Raw genomic sequence first — 20,418 nt, forward strand, 5'->3', positions numbered from 1 at the left:
CCCAGCTTGTCTCCTTTTCCCTTCTCTTTCTCTAGCACTGGGTTGTGTGGTAGGGAAGGGTTCTTGGGGTGACCCCAGCTGGGTAGGCAGGCTCCAACCGCTGGTTATGTATGTAAGACTCCCCAGGCCCACTCCTTTTAAGTTTAATCCTGTAAATTCTTGTCTTGTAGGAAGATGACGATTCAGAGACTGAAAAACCCGAGACTGATGGCCCAAAGGTATTTGGTGTTGGCTGTGGCGGGGTGGCTGGATTCCATCAAGGCTTTGACATACTGGCCACTTCGTAGCCGGGCCAGCTTCTGTCCCACTAGCCCACAGAATGTGGGTATTGTGTGGGATAAAGCCAGCTGAACGAAGAACCTCAGGCCACTAGGAATTCTTGAAGTGAGCTGGACTTCTTGCCCTGATTTTGTGAGACTCGAGATTAGAAACACAAGAGGCCTGTGTGGACCCTGTAACCCGTGCACATGCTACAAGTGGCGTGGGCGTTGGGCTCAGTGAGGGAGTGTTTCTAGAGTCAAGGCACAGGGCTTCCTTGTCTTTGTGGTTCCTCTCAGAGGGCTCTGAGAGGGTGGGATCAACCCGAGGCCTTGACAGAGTTGTTGAGTCTGGCCCTCGTTTTCCCAGGGATGTGCCCCTCCACTCTTGGACAAGCATCAGAATGGTCTTTTTGAAAGCATCCCTGTTTCTTCTCATGGGTCTGTCCAGTAGCAGTTGAGAGTAATTAACAGTGGTTCTTGTCACAGTCCTTAGCGAGCCTGTGGTAAAGAAGACCCAGCTGTTTTCTGTGCACTGGGCATTGGAAATGTACTTTTTGCAGAATCATAATTTATGGTTCATTTTTCTCCAAAGAATAATCCCATGTTTCACAGTTGCAAACCGCCCTGAGACCAGCCTAGACCTTCAAGGTGGCATAGTGAGATTTAGGAAAAGTGTGCCTGGTTGTGACATAAAGCAGTAGTCTCTCATCTGTGGGTGATCGGGGTTCCAGGACACCCCACTTTCATGCCCTGTAGATACCCAAATCCATAGCTTCTCATGGACTTATTGAAAGTGGTATATTTGCATATAATTAATGTGACTCCTCCTGCTGGTCTCAGCATCTAAAGCTACTGCGCCACCTGGTACAGTGTAAATCATTGTTACACTGTATTGTTCAGAAAATGATAAAAATCTACTCTCATTCAACACAAATGCAATTTTGCTGGACGGTGGTGGTGCACGCCTTTAATCCCAGCACTCAGGAGGCAGAGGCAGGCGGATCCCTGTGAGTTTGAGGCCAGCCTGATCTATAAGAGCTAGCTCCAGGACAGGCTCCAAAAGCTACAGAAAAACCCTGTCTTCGGGGTGGGGGGGAATCAACTCAAGAGTTGCTTGAATTCATAGATGTGAAACCTGTATATATGAAGGGCCAATAGTATCTGAAAAGATAGCTTGAGCCATTCCATAGTGGGATGGATTCTGCCATTGCATACGACTGCATAACCATTGGCAGAGGCTGCAGAGGACTTAGTGTATTTTACCAAGGAAGCAAGTTTGGGCACCAGCATGCAAGAGTAGGCAGTATGGACCCGAGAAACTAGGTGCAAACTACTTTCTCTGCAGAGTAAAAAACCCAGACAGGAGGCTATGGGGCAGACTGGCTCAAGACCGAAGGCCACCTAGAGAAGTTGGCATGCACCTGTCTGTCACCCTGTGATCCCACCAGGAAACCCTTGTGGGAAGATTTGTGAGAGAGGGGCACCCAGTGAAGCTCTGTGTAAGAGCAGTTCATAAGGAACAGGACACAGACACTCATGGAGAAAGAGAAACTTGGGAAGATTGTGAGTGTGTCTTCCCCTTTCTCGTTTCCACATCAAAGTTGTAAAAACTTCTAATATAGTCTTCGTTCTTAGCTGGACCTGGTGGCTCATTCTTGTAACCCTAGCATTTGAAGGGTTGAATTGAGAAGATTGGGGAGTTCGAGGCCAGCCTTGGCTACAGGTGCGGTCTGGGCCAGCCTGGGCTACAGGGTAAGACCCTGTCTCAAACAAAGTAACAACAATGGAGAAACAACACATAAATGGCTAGGTGGAGTGGCTCACCTTTAACCCCAGCACTCAGGAGGTGTAGGCAGGTGGGGCTCTTTGAGTTTGAGGTCAGGCCGACCTATATAGTGAGACCCACGAAGGAAAAGGTGTAGACTCATTCTTTGACAATATTGTATGGTGCCAGAGAGGTGGCTCGGTGGTTAAGAGCACTAGCTTTTCCAGAGGTCCTGAGTTCAATTCCCAGCACCCACATGGTAGCTCACAACCATCTTTAACTAATCCCATGGGATACAGTACCCCCTTCTGATGGGCGGACAAAACATACGTATACATAAATAAATCTTTTAAGTAAATAAGTAAAGTGGGTCTTCCCCCTTCAGATGCCAATACTGCACCCCATTCAACCATTTGAATTTCAAATCTTGCTGTGGAGTGAGTTTCATGGAAATGTCACTGTCCCTACCGTGTGACCTCACAGTATTCCTGACCCTGCTTCCTTCCTGCTTGGGCTGACATCAGACTGTCTTCCAAGTAGAGCTCTTTTCTAATACATCTCAGTTTTGTTTTGTTGTGTTGTGTTTTGTTTAGTTTTTTTTTTTTTTTTTTTTTTGAGACAGGGTTTCTCCGTAGCTTTTTTGGTTCCTGTCCTGGAACTAGCTCTTCTAGACCAGGCTGGCCTCGAACTCACAGAGATCCGCCTGCCTCTGCCTCCCCAAGTGCTGGGATTAAAGGCGTGCGCCACCACCGCCCGGCAGATTTGTTTATTTATTTATTTTTTTTAGTATTTATTTATTTATTTATTTGGTTTTTTCGGGGCAGGGTTTCTCTGTGGTTTTGGAGCCTGTCCTGGAACTAGCTCTTGTAGATCAGGCTGGTCTCGAACTCACAGAGATCCGCCTGCCTCTGCCTCCCAAGTGCTGGGATTAAAGGCATGTGCCACCACTGCCCGGCTTTTAATATTTATTTATTATGTATACAATATTCTGTTTGTGTGTATGCCTGCAGGCCAGAAGAGGGCATCAGACCTCATTACAGATGGCTGTGAGCCACCATGTGGTTGCTGGGAATTGAACTCAGGACCTTTGGAAGAGCAGGCAATGCTCTTTACCACTGAGCCATCTCTGCAGCCCTTTGTTTATATTTTATACACACACACAGTCTGTACGGGTGGGTGCCCTCTGGTGCCGGAAGAGGTGTCTAGTTCTGGAGCTGGAGTTATAGTTGGCTATGAGCTGTCATGCGGGTACTGAGAATTGAACTCAAGTCCTCTGCAAAAACAGCAAGTTCTTTTAACCTCTGAACCATCTCTCCCATTCTGTTGGATTTGTTTTATTTAAATTTATATGAGGGAGTTTGTTGTTCTAAGCTTCTGATTTGAAGAATTCTAACAGAAGGACCTGCCACTGGGGCAGATCTTTAGTTGTGTTCTTTGTTTAGCTGATGAGTTGCTGTCGTCGTTTCTATCCACTAGATGGCGCTCTCCCTTTGCACTTTTAGCTTGCTCTCTGGGGCTCTCAAAACAAATGAAAATGCAGGCTTCAGCGAACTTCTGCTCTTTGTCTATATTGATATCTCAGAAGTTCCAACTGAGGCCAGGCAGCAGTGGTGCACGCCTTTAACTCCAGCTCTGGGGAGGCAGAGGCAGGCGGATCCTTGTGAGTGTGGTCTACAGAGTTCCAGGACAGGCTCCAAAGCTACAGAGTAACCCTGTCTCAAAAAACCAAAAAGAAAAAAAAAATCCAACTGAGGTGGTCTCATGCATCTGTGACCCCAGCACAGGGGCAGGATGGAGACAGCAGCCGTAGGGCCCATTGGCCAGTCAGTCTAGGCAGCTGGTGGGCTCCAGGTTCAGTGAAGGGCCTCATCTCAGAAAGTAAGGTGGAGGACAGTGGAGAAGACACCAGGCTGCTACCTCTGACCCCTGTGCTTGGGCAGAGCAGGTGGTCGTGTTTGCTGTGTGAAGGTTGGGAGGGAAGGGCAGCAGCAGCCAGGTACGGACCTGAGCCAGCGCAAAGCCTCATGGACGAGACTTGTCATCTCAGACAAGAGCGCTCTGTCGTCTCTGGCCAAAGCACTGCACTTCAGGGGCACCTGATGGCTGTGGTGTGTCCTCTCTCCATTGTGAGTGCCCCATGTGCCGCTCTCCTGTCCAGCTGTGCTCCGGTGCTCTGGAGCACTTCCCATGCTGCTGTTTCCCTCCTCTCCCGCTCCTGTGGATAGAGATATTTCCACTCACTCTCCCTTGCACACCCTTCCGTCGAAAACAAAACAAGGATAGATGACCTGAAGCGAGAAAGATGAAGCGGCCTGCTGCCAACTGTCAGGGAGGGCCTGAGTTTGCTAGCTCCCTGAGGTCTTTGGTCTAGGCTCTGTGCTAGGGAAAGAATCCTGGTCTTTCTAGGAGCTACCATGGAGTAGGAGAAATTTTTGTGGCATTTTTGGAAGAGGTGTGTATAATCCCAGATAAATCAAAAAAAAAAAATATTCTTAAAATGCTGAGAGCCAAGCTGGGCGTGCTGGCTAACTTTGAAGACTAAGGCAGGAGGGCCTCAAATTTAAGGCCAAATTAGTCTAAACAGTGAAACCTTGCCTCAAAAAAAAAAAAAAAAAAAGATTTGGCAGGACATGATGGCACACACGTTCAGTTCCAGTGGCGGCTGGGGGATCTTTTAATTCCAGGCCAGTGGGAACTCCACTGTCAGACGACTAAAATTAACAAGATTGACAGGGGAATAGGTAACAGCTTGTAGCTAGATGGCCTTGGGCAGCGCCCCAGCTTGGCTTCCTCACCCAGCCCATCACGACCGTGCTGCCCACTTTACAGGGTCTTAGGAGGTGCGGGGGGTAAGGAGGGACATGAGCGCTTCTCCGAGAGTAAAATGGAGCAGTCAGGGCCGTCTCAAGATGCCTTTGCAGCGCAGCTGAGCGACATGACATGGGACGGAGGCTTCCTGTAGGTCGTGGTTCTCGGCTCACTGACCGTGGGCCTGGTTTTGTCCGCCTAGCTCCCAGGGTAAAGAAGTGACGTGCAGTTCCTGTCTGAAGGAATTATCTGCGATATCAGACACTGCTGTTCTCACGGTACAGTGGCTACTTGGAAAGCACACGTGTGTGAGAGGTATCTGGTAGATGTCAAGTGCTTCCCGTGTGAGCTCTAGGTGTCCTGTGGCTGTTCTGTGTACTCCGGTACACAGGCTGGAAACTGCGCTGGGAGATAGTATTCATGCTGGGCTGAGGGTGAGTCCCTCAGGAGGCTCAGCTCAGCTGTGTGAATGGTTCTCGGCCTCCACCCTGAAGTGGTCTGGGGCTCCTGATCACTGGTGTACTTGAGACTCCCTGTAGATAGACTTGTACTGGGCAGACCTCCCTCAGTAATTCTTCATTCTTCCTCCTCTCCCACATCAGTGCTAATAAGTGATGTTCCTTCGAGTTGTATTTTAAATATAATTGTGGGGTGGGTATGTGACATCACAGGCATTTAGATGTGAGCTGCCTGGCTTGGGTGCTGAGCTCAAACTCCCGTCCTTTGAGAGTAGTAGGTGTTCTTAACCGCCGAGCCCTCTCCTGCCCCTCACTGTTGGTCTCTTGTGTCTGAATGAATGACCTACAAAGTGAAAGCAGCCTACGGAGCTCATTTCCCAGGGCTGTGTTGTTGGCGGTCGACCTTGGGAAGAGCAGGAGCCGCGGCATCACGCGGGGCAGCAGCACAGGTAAAATCTGTGATCTCTGTCCACCACACCGGCAGAGACTGCAGAGTCTGTTGGCTTGTGCAGGCTCTCTGCAGAACTAAAGGTTTTCCTGGCTCGGCTCGGGGTGTGCTTACTGTACCATCCAGGACTCTGATGTCTAAAATGAAGGGGATACTGGGTAATCAGATGCGACCACGGCCATTTGCCGCTCGTTGAAAAGAAGCTATTTGGGTTGTTTTGGTCAGCCCTGAGAACTAAGAGCTCACAGTAGGGAAGTGTGACCTTAAATGTGTGGGACAGTGGAGCATGGTGGCTCAAGGCTGTAACCCAGCTCTCGGGAGGCTGATTCCGAAGGGTCACCATGAAGAAGAGGCCAACTTGGACCAAATGATAAATTACAGGTTAGCCTGGTCTACGGTGAGACACTATCTCAAGCAAAGAAACAACCTTAAACTTAAAATTTTTTAAAACAAAAAACAAAATTGTATGCTAAAGAAAACAGTAAACCTGTGTACGTATGCATTCCAAAACATTTCTAAATAAGAAATTATTTAAAGCCGGGCGGTGGTGACAGAGGCAGGTGGATCTCTGTGATTTCAAGACCAGCCTGGTCTACAGAGTGAGTTCAAGGATGGCCAGGGCTACACAGAGAAACCCTGTCTCGAAAAACCAAAAATAGAAAAAAGAAATTATTTAAAAAAGAAGCTGGATGCCATAGCTCACATGGTAGTAATTCCAGTTGCTGAGGCAGGCCAGCCTGGGCTACCGTGTGAAACTCTGCCTTCAAGAAAAGAAAGGAAGGGCTGGAGAGGTGGCTCAGTGGTTAGGAGCACTGGCTGCTTTTGCAAGAGGATCCAGGTTTACTCCACAGTACCCTCGCGGCAGCTGCCTGTCTGTAACTCCAGTTCCAAGAGATCTGCTGCACCTGCAGGCTCCTGTACATACTTGGCACACATACATGCAGACAAAGTACTCATGCAAATCAAATAAAAATAAATTTTAAAAGAAAACTGTAGAAATTTTGGCAGCAGCTCCCGTGAGCACCGCACATTTCCACGCTGTCTCTCCCATGTGCTCATGTTCAGCGTGTGTACCAGTCAGCTGTGCAGCCAGACCTGACTGCATTACTGCATGTGTTGTAGATAAAGTGCTGCCCTGCAGGCTCTCGGGAACGGGAGCCTCTCTGTTCCTTACACAGATCAGAAGTAAAGCCCCTAACGCTCCACCTGTTGAAACTCACATAGTTGTTCGCCCCCAAACTAAGGAGAGTTCAAGCAGGAGTTGGGATGTGGTGGGCTTTCCTGTCTGTCTTCAGGAAGTCTAGCCAAGGTCAGGGCTGGTAAAGTCTCCAGGACCAGCCCTTCCTATCAGGCCTACTCACACTTTACTCAGAGGGCGCTGCAGACTCCAGGTGATTTCCTCTGATCCTCTTGGCTTTCCCACTCTGCCAGAGCACCCTTCCTGACTGCCCTTGCTCCAGGTGTACTGAAGCAGAGACTCCTGGGAGCCCCACCCCTCTCCTGTGGTTCTGCAGCCAGGAAGAAGCCGCTGCACGCCCGTCTGCCCCACTATCAGCCATGCAAGCCCCAACATACCTCCTTCCTTTCGGGGCCAGATGCCATGGATTGCTAAGTGAGGTGTGGCTGGCCTCTCCTTTCCCAGCTGGGATTCATCTTGAAATTACACGCTGCAGAAAATCGCCTGTCCTAAACCCAGCACTCCCTACCTCCCTTCTCTTGTTTTACCCTTGCCCCTTGCAATGTGACTGCCTGTGTGGTTTCTGAGTTTTGGAAGGATTTTGCTAATTTATTTTTTTGTTTGTTTCCTTTTTTTCTTTTTGTGGTCCTGGCTGTCCTAGAGCTAGCTCTATAGACCAGGCTGGCCTCCGACTCACAGACATCCTCTCAAGTGCTGGGGTTTAAGAAATGCCCACAGTGACCATCTGTATTCCTAAATTTTGAGTTGGGTAGTTTCTCCCACACCATAAGGTATCAGGCTTCCTCTGGTCTCCAGAGTAATGAATCCCCTTCCTGCCGATACCTGCTGGCCAGTTAGCATCGAGTCCCACCTCTCTGAGTTCTCGTGTGTGTTTCCTGTTCCTCTGCTTCTCGGCTGTCGGTGGCCTGGGCTACAGTGCTTTGTGCCTGATGGCTGAGACTTAGTTCCCGCTCTCGGCCTGGCAGTTCTCTTCACCTCTTCCAGGCCCCAGAGCTACCTGTCCTTGCTATAGCCCCGTCCCCAAGGGCTGGGTATGGGTCCTTGGTCTAAGGTAGCACCTGTACTGCTCTGGGGGTCAGGAAGAGGGCCACCCTTGGCACATTCTAAGAAACAACAAAGCCCTGCCTCCCTGTCAAGTCTGGGTGGTACTTGGAATAGTCAGGTACCAAAACTCTCCCCATTGGAAATGGTTTTTGACCAGACTTTGACTTCACATTCAAGCCAGGCTGGTTCCGACAGGTTTTGTGTGGTAGCACATACATTGCCATGTGGATCCTTACGTTGCAGCTTTGTTTTGATCAGGTTTTTCAGTAGAGAAAGAAGCCATTTCCTTCCCCTTCCCTGCTTTTTCTTCAGACTGCAAGGCCAAGCTGGGGCTGGCTTAATTTGTTTTGGCAGAGTCTATTTAACCCTTCCTGTGGAAGCCTCCTCTGGCGCTGGTTGGTGAGTTGAGCCTTCCTGTCTGCGCTTTCTGGGAATGAAGGCAACTCCAGTACATCCACAATGGCCCCGCCAACTTCCGCCCATTTTCCTCCTAAGTGCGCTGTTTCCATGCGAGCCCCCTGTCCTGGGCGTTTCTCCAGACATGCTGTGTGGGAGCCGGCCTCTGGACCACCACGTGGGTTATGCTTCCACGCGGCACGGACTGTTGTGACTTCATAAGTCGCCGGGCTGTCCTCTGCATACCCCATTCGTGGCCCTTGGGAGATGTTTGGTGGGAGGAGGCTGTTCAGGGAGGAGTAGGGAGAGGATTGAGACAAGGCCTCTTGCAGCCCAGATTGGCCTTGAATTCCTGGTCCTCTTGCCTCTGCCTCCCAAGTGTGATTACAGGTGTGTGCCCCACACAGACAGAGAGTCCTGCCGGTGGCCATTGTGATGCCCTCAGGAGGGTTCCTGAGGTGGTGTATCTGTCCTGGAGAGCCTTGTGAGCTTGTCGTTCAGAACCTGCTTTGCTGGGCTAATGAGATCATTCATTAAAGGACTTAACATAAAACCTAAAATTGTTTCCTGGGATGAAATTTTCTTATTTCAGCCTCAGTGCTTAGCCCATTGTCTGTGACATAATAAATCTTCAGCAAATTATTTATAGAATGCGTAAGTGAGCTAACTGTCAGCAATTGTCTTCTTTGTGGATTTGGTCTTTATTTGTATGTTTATCTTTTTTTTTTTTTTTTTTTTTGGATTTTCGAGACAGGGTTTCTCTGTGGCTTTGGAGCCCTTGAGGCAGGATTTTGCTAGTTACCTAGACTGGCCTCACTCCTAAGCAAGTGACCAGCCACACCCAGCTTAATTGTGCCTTTTCCCCCCTTTGTCTCAGGATTCAAGAGCATTCGGGTGAATGGCAAGAAAGAGACTGCAGGGCTGGGTATGGAGGTATAGGCCTGCACCTCGGCACTCCAGAGATGTGAGGCAGGACCGTCCACAGGTTCAGAAGCTCTGGGCTACATAGGCAGGACCCTGTCTCAAGACAGGCAGAAAGGGTGTAGAGCAAGAAGTGAGGTTTCAGTTCCATTTTGCTGCATCTTCTAGGTCAGAGAGGGCAAAGAGCAGGCCGTCTGTAGAAAGGGGAGGAGGAAAGCCAGGCGGTGGTGGCTCACACACACCTTTAATCCCAGCACTCGGGAGGCAGAGGCAGGCAGATCTCTGTGAGTTCGAGACCAGCCTGGTCTGCAGAGCTAGTTCCAGGACAGGCTCCAAAGCCACAGAGAAACCCTGTCTCGAAAAACCAAAAAAAAAAAAAAAAAAAAAAAAGAGTGAGTTCCAGGACACTGGGGCTACACAGAGAAACCCTGTCTCAAAAAAGTCAAAAGGCGGGGGGGCTGCAGTGAAGATTCTTTGGGGGAGGGAGATTTTGGTTTTGTGTGGTCAGCCTAGATTGGCAATTCAACTGCCTCTGCCTCTTCAGTACTGAGATATAGGTGTGCGCCACCACACCTGGCTTTAAGAATTAGATCCTTTTTTTGTTGTTTTGAGTAAACTGCTCAATACATAAGATGGCATATTAGGACTTGGTAACTTCAAGGGCTGTCACAGTCTGTGAGGGTAAGGTTGCAGATGCTACTTCCTTGGTCTTTCTCCCCGGGTGCCAGGTTACACTGTCCGGCCGGAACATCTAGTGTGCAATACGCTTGCCTTGCACCTTGTACGCTGCCCTGTGCCCTGCCTGGAGTGCCTCTACGCCTAATGCTCCCGAGGGCGGGAAGAAAGCATGGCACGTTAGCTGGTAGAGTCCAGCGCCATAGGCTGTGTTGTGATTCGGGTTGTCACCGGAGTGATGCCTCGTGGGACTGCTTCCCAGAAGGGCTGATGGAGGCCATCCCCCAGAATCTGCTGCTCCTCACTGCCTAACTCCTGTCTGCTCACCTGGCAGCGTCTCCTGCTCCATGGTTCTTCCTCCCTCTGCCTGTCAGCTCTGTCCAAGACCAGACTTTGTAATCTCTGCATGGGAGCCACATTCCAGGGTCTGTAATTGATTGCTTGTGACAGCAAGGCTTCTGTCACTGACCTGCAAGTGTCAATCACAATTATTGGGGGGAGAAAACGAAACAGGCAGCTTCACAGCACTATTTCCCAGCCCCGCGGCCACCTCACACTGTGGCTGTGGAGACATTAGCCTCAGGTGAAGGTGCAGAGAGAGGAAGGGAGAGTACAGAGAGATCCTCACCTCAGAATGGCTGGTCGGTCTTTCCCTCCCGCTCCCTTTATGTCTGTTTGAGACAGGGTCTCACTATCTCTCTGTGTAATCCTGACTGATCTTGAACTCACAGATACCCACCTGCCTCTGCCTCCCAGGTGCTGGGATTAAAGACGTGTCCCACCACTCTTTGTTGAGACTCTGGACTGGATCATCTTATTTAGCCCTGCCTGCTTGCCTCAGACTCCTGGGTGTGTACTACAACACTGGGCTCTTGTTTTTGTTTTGATTTGAGGCAAGGATGTTGTTAGGTAGCCCAAGCTGATTCTACAATTTGAAGTCGACCTGCCTCAGCCTCCTGAGTGCTGGGATCACATGTCTGTGCTATCGTGACTCCACACGCTCAGCGTGTGAGCCCTGGTCATCTCTTCCCTTTCTCCTTGAGCTTCGCTTGGAAAGCTGTGGGCTTGGGTTTTACTGTGTATTCCTTGTTTCTTCACTGGATTCAGCCTGGGTAAAAAAGTCAACTCCAGAGCCGCTCTCCCTTTCTATGGGCTGCTATCCTCATTCCCCGCCCCCTCCATGGGAGAGCCCTGAGGCTGAGGGGCTTCTGGTCTCTGCCAGGTTCCAGGTCCCCCAGCTGATACAGATAACCGTCTGGTGACTAGCTCTCACAATCTAAGTTAACTTTAGCTAATTGTAAGCCAGCGGGAGAGAGCTATACAGCTCTAACAAGGATGCCCTGGGCATTTGGAAACACTGCTCTAGGGGAAGGAAAGGAGAATAGAGGAGTCTTGTGTCCTGTTTCTCACAACTCCCCTTCCCCTCCTGGCCCTTTTGAAGGTTGATAAGTCTCTCCTAGGGAAGATTTGTAGTGCTGGGGGCGGGGTGTACCCTGTTTGCAGTTTGATGTTTCTCCGACTTCCTCGCTTGTACTTCAGTGCTATGGCCAGCATCATCATAGTTCCTGGATGCTGGTTCAGATTCACACAGAGCTCTTAGCATCTGCCGAGGCTGGTGGGAGGCTGTCTCTCTGGACCATTGCTTTGGTGTGACGCCCATCCCTCCCCAGTTCTGCCCACCCCACCCCTGGTGGCCAGGGCTCTTACGGGTCATTGCACAGTGCCATGGGAGTCGTACTACACTTACCTCAAGGATGAGCTGTTGTAAATTGTTCTGACTTTGGAGCAGTGCAGGGTGGGGGATTTGACTGCTTACTTGTCTTTGCAGTGCTGGGGACCAAACTCCAGTTTGTGTATGCTAGGCAAGCGCTCCGCCACTGAACTTTAGAGCCCCATCTTCACTGGTCCCCTTTCCCACTTCGCTTTCCTTCATGCCATGGATGTCCATCAGAGAACACGTGATGCAGTAACTCCAAGCTCCTCGCTGGGTAGAGAGATGAGTTTAGAAAGGCTGAGGCTCCAAGCTGTAGATCACAGGACCAAGAGAGGGAAAATCTGCTCCTATCTATGAGTTTCCTTTGTAACAGCATTGTGTCTTTTCTCCCGGAGACAGGACTGAGCAAGCTCAGCTAGGCTAGCCAGACCCTTTAAAAAGATGTGACCCCCTTCTTGTCACTCTGGGACAGATACTGTATTAGCAATCTAGTGACTCTGGAGATTCCCCTGTGTCGGCCTGTCTGCAGGGGAAGGCGGGAGCTCCAGCTGGTGTTGTCCTTCAGACAGCACCCAGGACGCTGTTGCCTAGTGGAAAAACACAGGGAATTTTAGTCCTGCGCCGCTCACTGAAATGCTCCTTAATGTTGAGTCCTCCGTTGCTGCTACAAAGGAGGTGTTGTTGGTCCCAGAGACGTTGGCACTGTCTGAACAGTAGTTGATTTATGACTCCAACCTGAACTTGATGTGGCAGCCCTCCAGACCTGCCTCCCAGCCCTGCTTTGCCCACCAGATTGGCAGGAGGTGGATGGTGAGAGAGACAAGTTGCTAGGCAGCTTGGCTTCAACCTTGTTGAGACTGCCCTTGCAATTTTAATGAATAGTCTCAGTGTTCGGAGAAAAGGGGATTGGGGTCTGTCTCAGAATCGGGGAAGAGGGTAGAGGGTCTGATTTTTTGTCACAGGGCCATGGCTGGCTTGGAGGGCGTTTGGACCCTTTAGACCCCTTCCCTTCCTTCCTTGGTGCCCGGGCCCAGCTCTACCTTTGCTCACACATGTAGGTCCTGTTGCAGAGCCGTTGCTGTCTTACCTTCTCTCTCACCAGGAAGAGACAGAAACCAGATCTGAGACCTTCCGTGAACTTCTCCTCTGCCATTTTGATCACTAACCTTGTTACATTGAAGATCCCTGATCTTACTGAGTTCGAGGACATTTGGGTCAGCAGTGGCAAGAGTTAGGCCTTCCTGCTCTGCCATAAACCTGTAGCCAGCTGTCACCCTCCCAGCCATGGTTTGGTTAGGCGAAGCAGTGAACTAAGACTTTTGTTTTCAGTGTAAAATTATGTATGTATGTATGTGTGTGTGTGTGTGTGTATGTATGAATGTGTGTATGTATGTATGTGTGTGTATGTATGTGTGTGTGTATATGTGTGTGTGTATATGTGTGTGTATGTATGTGTGTGTGTGTATGTATTTCTTTGGACAGAATATAAAACCAACATAAGAAATGAGTCAAGGAGAGCCAGAAACTTCAAGCCAGGGCCTTTGGGAACCTCATTTAGTCAGTAAAGGGGGCTTTGAGTGGCCCCTTAGTGCTCATAATAAAGTCTGCCCTGTTCGTTTGGAGTGAAACTTAAAAAAAAAACAAAAAAAAAACTCCCAGGAGCAACCATTTTCCGGAGTTAGGTGACTCAGAGGGTTCCCCTTATAGCCGTCCTTAGTGGTGTCTTCAGATAAGCTCTCCCAACCCAGGGGAGCCAGGGGCAGGGAACAAGTCACACAGGTGGCAGGGCCATGGTCACTGCTATGGCTCTCAGCAACATGGCTCAGTGCTGGTCCCTCCTGGGGGTCATGGAGCTCCCAGCTGCTGTGATGGTGGAGAAGTGGTCAGAGCCCTGGGGTTCCAGGAGCCTTGAAACACTGCTCACCGTTTGCATGCTGGCAGCACTTACCCCCTTCAGTGTCCACGAGAAGCCGGGGTGTCTTGGTGATGAGAGTGGAGCCCAGCCTTACCTCTGTGTGCTTCTTTGTCCCCACAGGACAATACAGAAGCAGAGAAGCGGGATCCCCAGGAATTAGTGGGTGAGTACCCTGGGGGCATGCACACTTCTGAGCCCGTGTGTGTTGTGTGTGTGTGTGTGTGTGTGTGTGTGTCTCGCTGTAAGCAGGAGTGCCCTGGGGGCAGGCACACTTCTGAGCCCGTGTGTATGCGTGTGTGTTTGTGTTCATGTGTGTTCCGCTGTAAGCAGGGGTACCCTGGGGGCGTGCACGCCTCTGAGCCCGTGTGTGCGTGTGTGTGCCCTGCTGTAAGCAGGGGTACCCTGGGGGCGTGCACGCCTCTGAGCCCTTGTCCCGCTGTAAGCAGGGTACCCTGGGGGCGTGCACGCCTCTGAGCCCTTGCCCCGCTGTAAGCAGTTTCCCTGCATCCTTGTTCCCAAGGCCTTGGGCATTTCTTGGGGTGCCTGGGTGAGACCTCCAGGCAACATTCTTTGGAATGGCATTCTGGGTGTGTTTTTCTGGGCTCTGGTGGGTTGCCAGGGGAGTTCAGAGTCCCGCACAGCTGGGAGCTCATCTTGGTCCTCGCTTCTTCCACTTGTGCCCTGAACCTGACCTCTCTGTCTTTGTACCCTTTGTCCCCGCTGCCATATTCATGTTGCTCAGGGAGTCAGCGTGAGGCCTCTGCAGGCCCTTCACCTTGTCCCCAAGCAGGAACATGGCTCCCAGCCTTGGCATATGCGACCCTTGGTAACATTGGAGAGTAGAATAACTTGTGGGAAACCACAGTCCCTCCAGTCCCTCTGCCAGCCCCCGCATCCTAAACCTTTTAGAAAGCCATTCCGCTCCTCCGTTTCGCCATGGACTTGGGGAAAGAGCCTCCCTTCTGCACTAGCATCACTGCTCCCTGGCCGCTGCGCTCCTGCTCTCTGGTTCTGTTCCCAGTGGACACCTGCAGAGCCCACCCCTGCATCTCTGCACCGGCATTCAGGGCTTGTGCTTTCCAGCCCTGAGGTTCAAAGCGCAGAAAATTGGCTTGAAAGCGTTCCTCCAGGGTTCCGCCCACCTGCCCTTTCCCACGAAGTACCATTTGTTGTGGGTTGTTGAGGAGTGACGGGTTTTCCATAACTAAGTGCTAGGAATTATTCATTCTGTTTTTCTTCTGACCCATTGGGCAAGAACATAATTACTCGGCCTTAATCCTTGGGTTCTCCAATAGATGGTTTAAGTCCTATTTTAAAAAGTTAGGGGCTGGAAAGATGGCTCAGAGGTTAAGAACACTGGCTGTTTTGATAGAGGACCCGGGTTCTTTTCCCAGCGTTTATGTCAGGCGGGTCACAAGTTCCTGTAACTGCAGGCTCAGGGAGTCCAGTGTCCTGTTCTGCCCTCAGCAAGTGCTTGAGCACACGTGATTCTCAGACACATACATCTGTATAAATTAGAAATTAAGGTTTTCTTTATTTTATTTTTTTTAAGATTTAATTATTATGTAATCAGTGTTCTGTTTGTCCGTATGCCTGAATGCCAGAAGAGGGCACCAGATCTCATTGTAGACAGTTATGAGCCTCCAAGTGGTTGCTGGGAATTGAACTCAGGACCTCTGGAAGAACAACCAGTGCCCTTAACCTCTGAGCCATCTCTCTAGCCCGAACTATGTTTTTCTTAAACCTTAGAATTTGTTCTTTAGAAAATGACACTTGGCACCAAGTGGTGGTGGCACACACCTTTAATCCTGGCACTTGGGAGGCAGGGACAGGTGGATCTCTGTGAGTTCGAGGCCAGCCTGGTTTACAGAGTGAATTCCAGCACAGCTTTCACAGAGAAACCCTGTCTCGAAAAAGGAGGGAGGGAGGGAGGGAGGGAGGGAGGGAGGGAGGGAGGGAGGGAGAGAGAGAGAGAGAGAGAGAGAGAGAGAGAGAGAGAGAGAGAGAGAGAGAGATGAATGATATTTGAGATATGACAACTTAAAGGGCAGAGGAGGCAAGGTACATATCTAATTGGGAGCCAGTGGCCTACAAGACCAGGCTATGTAGGAGCTGTAGCCTCTTCCATCTGGGTCCCATTCAGTCCGCTGTTCACTACTGAGAAACTTCAAGTTCAAGGCTTGGGCTCCGAGGAAAACCTGCCTGGCCATGAACTACTCATCTGAGCAGTGTCAGAGAGTGGGATGTGTGGGCACCAGCTGGGCCTCTTCTGCAGCCAGCATGGCTCTTTCTCTGGCTTTGTTTTTGAATTTAGATTCATGTAGGTAGTACAGACTGGCCTCAGCAACTATATGGCCCATGCTGACTCTGGACTGACTGGTCCTCTGCCTTAGCCTCCAAAGGTCTAGTATTACAGGAAGTGCCGGCACAGCCAGCCTCTGCATGTTTGAAACAGCTTTATTGAGGTGCAGTTCATGGTGTGAGAGTTGTGAGTTCAAGTATGCATTGGGGATTTTGATAAGCGTGTAGTTGTGCTAGCCCGACCAACCATCAGTTACAAGCAGTCACCTCCACCCTTCTTAATGGTCCTCAGTGTTAACTCCCCTGTGCAGGAGGAGTAAATCTCAAGAAGTGGTCTTAATGGGCAGTCAGCCCTGTTTTGACAGTTTTATGTAAATTAGGGCGCATTGGTACTTAGGCTGGATCCCTCTGTTATGAGGGCCGTCCTAACGTGAGAGGATGCTGAGCAGAGCTGCTCTCCACCACTGGGCAGCATGATCTTCTCTCGGCCTCACTGAAATGAGGCGAGTGTCCTTCGGGAGCAGAATCACCCCAAGCTGAGCATGTGGTGCAGAACACACTGCATCCACACTGAGGAGCATAGCCGTTCTTTTCATTTGTCTGTTTTGGCTAAGGAACCTCTCACTGTAGCAGACATGGTTTCTTCATTTGCCCTCTTGTGGGGGACATAGTCCCTCTTTCATCTGCATAGGTGTGGTACTATTTTCTCTTTGAGGGATAGGTGGCAGAGTGGCTTCTGATTGTCATGCGATGTTTGCTGCCCCCTCTGTCTAACTCAGCTCTTTTAATTGAATCCTGGGTGTTAGATGTGTAGCTCCCACCTCTGAAAGAACAAGCAAAGAACCAAGAAGCCAACTCATGGTCTCTCCAGTACCACAGCTCCCGACAGCTGCCGGCCTGGCCTGGAACAGTGCTGATGGGGGGGGGGGTCCTAGTTACTCAGGTACTGCCCATTGAGTACCCTGCAGGTGTCCTCAGCCCCACGGGGGGCTTGCTGACCCTGCTTGCTCCCTGCCATGTCCTGAATCCCAGGGACTAGCTGCTGCTTGGAACCTACCTGGTGGCCATGAATACTGCAGATGTTTTTCAGCCGCTGCTCAGAACCTACCTGGTGGCCATGGATACTGCAGATGTTTTCTGACAAAGGCATTCACAGTCTGACTCATGCTGACAGCAAGCTTCTCAGATATTAAGTCCAACCTTCCTGGCATAGCCGAGCAGCAGCTAAGGCAGAGACACTGCCCTCAAGTGTCTGTGGACACATTTATTAGCAGATTTCCTGAGAAAGTGGTTTGGGGCTCTGGCTACTCTGAGACACGCAGAACAGCTATTGTCCTAGAGCTTAGAAAAGAGTCACTGAAGTCATCTTCAGTCTGTGCAGCAAACTTTTATTCTGTGTCCAGAACCTGTCCCTTCGTTGTCATTTACTCCCTTGTTTCTACTCCTGCTCCTCAGGGGCTCCTTCTCTTGTTCTTCCACCTACCGAGTACGCCGCAGAGGGTGGGGGGTTGCTACAGTAACAGTGCCACACCCTGTTTTTCTAAAAAGCTTTCCTGGCAAATGCCAAAGGGCACTCTTTGTCTCTGTCACGTGCGCAAATACCCTTTCCAGCCCCGGAGCCTGCCAAGGCCTTCTTGCTTTTGTTACTAATGCTCACCAAATGCCATGGCCAGCTCTTTCCAGCTGCCGCCACTCTCAGCTAGCCCCTGTGGTCTGAGCTCAGACCTAGAACTTTTGCTTAGCCCAGGGCAGGGAAGAAGGAAGAAATCAAGGTTTGGCTTGAACGCCTGCCAGAGCTGGGTGGTGCCCCGCCCAAGGGCCAGTCAGGAGATTGCAGGATGACAAGCATGTAGTCCCCTTGTGGAGACTGCTCCTGAGCCCACAGCAGGACCTTTGGTCTATGTCACCAGCCTGTGCTGAGGGTGTGTCTAGTTAACCCCACTGGTGGTGCTGGAACTCAGCCCTGCGCTTGCATGCTAAGACTGCCATGGGCCTGAACCCTGGTCTCTGTAGTCTACAGAGGCCCCGAGCCACAGTGGCTGAAGTAGCAGTCATTAGTATTTGGGGTCTCTGAGGCCCTGTCTTACTCAGCACTGCATTTGTCACAGTGATGGCAAACTGAGCAGAGTGCACAGCACCTTATCAGAAGAAAACATTAACCTACCCTGGCTGCGTGGATCAGCAGGCTGAAGCAGGAGAGTCGCTGAAGCCTGGACTGGGGCCAACCTGGGCCCCGATGAGTGCTTCCCACACACACACCTTTTTTTATCCCTTGAGATCTGGGATTATTTTAAAATCATGGCTAGAGAGGAGGCTCAGTAGCTGACCCACTCTGCTTAAACAGGGCCTGAGTTTGGGTCCCAGCACCCATATCCAGGGGCTCACAACCCCCATACTCCACCTCCAGGGGACCTGATACCCTCTCTAGACTCTGGGGGCTCTTACTGTACTCACACATGCAAAGAACCCACACATAGACATACATGTAATTTTTAAAATTAAAAATTTTAAACAAATAAATCTAGCCTTGGGACGAAGGGACCGGGAAAGCTATGCTGCTCTAGCCCCTCCACCCAGGCGTGCGTCAGCCCCAGAGAGCTGCTCCGAGAAAGAGCTTAGGTAAAGGCCTGCCACACAGTAGGTCTCCAGCAAGTACTCAGCTGCCTGCTGTTGGTGGTGGGTCTTGGTCTCTCCCTTCCTCCTGCCCCACCCTAGGCTGTTTGTTCCTTCGTTGTATGGTCCTTTTCATGAGTGAACGTCAAAAGAGCACAACAGACCCTTTTCACAAATAGTCCATTGTCTGTGTGCTCCAGAGCGGGACTCTGGGGGCCTGGGGTGGCCAGAGGCTACGGGGAAGGCAACAAGGAGAAGAGGCAAGGCTTGGGTGGACCGTGGCCATTCCCTGAGCAAATTGCCCTTGAGAGTTGGAGTTCTTCATGTCAGAATCAGGCCCTTTGTTCAGGCCCTTTTTTTGCACAAGCTGTTTGGGACCCCAAACCTTGAGAACCCTGAACACAGTTTCTCATAGCAGGACAGCCCCAGACCAGAAGGAGAGGGCCAAGCAGCTGTGACTCCCAGAGGCCTGTGGGAGGTTAGACCTGGCTTGTACTTGAAGCTGACTTGTGTCTCTTCCAGCCCTGGGTTCAGTGTCTTCCACATTGGCAATTTGAGATTAAGCCTAGCCAGGCAGAATTTACAGTGTAGAAACTGGCCTGTGCTTCGGATTGTGGCTCCTCCCTCTCCCTCCTCCAGCACTTCCCTGACGTGCTCTTTCCTGGAGCTTTGTAGCATGTGTTGTTTACATCTGTCCCTCTACCTCAACCCCCTTCTCCCAGGTTGACACATGACAGGCTTCTGACCATTTGATCTCAGCTCAGGTAACACTCTCCAAGATGCCCTGAGCAGCCTGCTCCCCATTCTCACAGCCTGCTCCCCTCTGGAGTTGGCTCGCGCTTGTGCTCTGTAGCCAGAGTTCCCCCTCTGTTCTCTCAACAGCCTCCTTCTCCGAAAGGGTCCGAAACATGTCACCTGATGAAATCAAGATCCCTCCAGAACCGCCTGGCAGGTGCTCAAATCACTTACAAGTAAGCGAGGGTCTGACTGCCCGTGTGGGTGAGAATGCCTGGGTTACATTGTCTGGGGGGGGCCTTGACAGGAAAAAGGGACCAAGTCAAACTGCCAGGTGGGCAGGAGCCTGCAGTCTTGGATCTCAGGAATTAGTGCCCAGTGCCACACCTGCCATGTGCTACCTCTTGGGTCCCTAGTCTGCCCTCACTGAGGTCCTAAATCTACCTCAACGAGATAGGGTGAGTCTTCTCTACAGCCTCACTGAGCCAGGGGACTTCTCAGAGAGAAATGTGCCAAAAAACTGAGGACCCATCAGAATGTAAAATAAATTCCAGAAGTGTAAGATGCAGCGTTTAATGCATAGTTTCTGTCTTCATGTTCCTGTTGCCCACAGACCAAGGCTTTAAATACCTAAGGAACAGAGCTGTTTATCTTTACAGTTGACCATGGGAAACAGGAGCTCAGCGCAGCTGAGACTTCACCCACATGGTTTTCCTCCTTGTCCCTCTGTAAGTTCCCCTGTGATGGGACCTTTCAATTAACAATAGGGTAAGTGCCGGGAGCTATATAACTGTGGACCTTTTCCACCTGCTCTGCCTTTGATCCTACTTCTGGGTACCCCTGGCTATCCCACAAGCCCATGGCACCACCCAAACGGATGAATGACTAATGGATCCTAGAGCTGAAGAATGCAGGAGGCCGGGAGAGGGCCAAAGTCAGGACTCAGGCATAGCACAGACTTCTTCCTTTCCCAGCAGTCTCCTCCCTCGGCTGAGTTGTCTGCCTCCCTCCCCATCACCCGCAGGATGCCGTCACCCTCCATGCCAAACAAGTTCAAGCCTGTAAGGACAGTTCCACAGGCCTGCCAAGCAGAAACAACCAACCACTCAGAGCTCTTAAGTTCCGAATATTTCTTCTGTTTTGATCCTCCTGGGGGTAGGGACTGTG

The 20,418-nt window shown here is 50.7% G+C and overlaps 1 protein-coding gene across 2 annotated transcripts in view; it reads left to right on the forward strand.

Annotated features, from left to right (window-relative positions):
• The window catches only part of Sap30bp (SAP30 binding protein), a 30,878-nt gene that overhangs the window by 4,166 nt on the left and 6,294 nt on the right, over positions 1-20,418 (forward strand). Inside the window, exons 3-5 of one of the 2 annotated variants that reach the window (XM_057773828.1) lie at positions 171-218; positions 13,723-13,765; positions 19,399-19,487. In XM_057773828.1, coding sequence (XP_057629811.1) covers positions 171-218; positions 13,723-13,765; positions 19,399-19,487 — 180 coding nt within the window. The remainder of the gene's footprint in view (positions 1-170; positions 219-13,722; positions 13,766-19,398; positions 19,488-20,418) is intronic. The other variant, XM_057773829.1, reaches the window with a different exon arrangement.

Source organism: Chionomys nivalis, chromosome 7, assembly GCF_950005125.1.
Source record: "Chionomys nivalis chromosome 7, mChiNiv1.1, whole genome shotgun sequence".
Taxonomy (NCBI): domain Eukaryota; kingdom Metazoa; phylum Chordata; class Mammalia; order Rodentia; family Cricetidae; genus Chionomys; species Chionomys nivalis.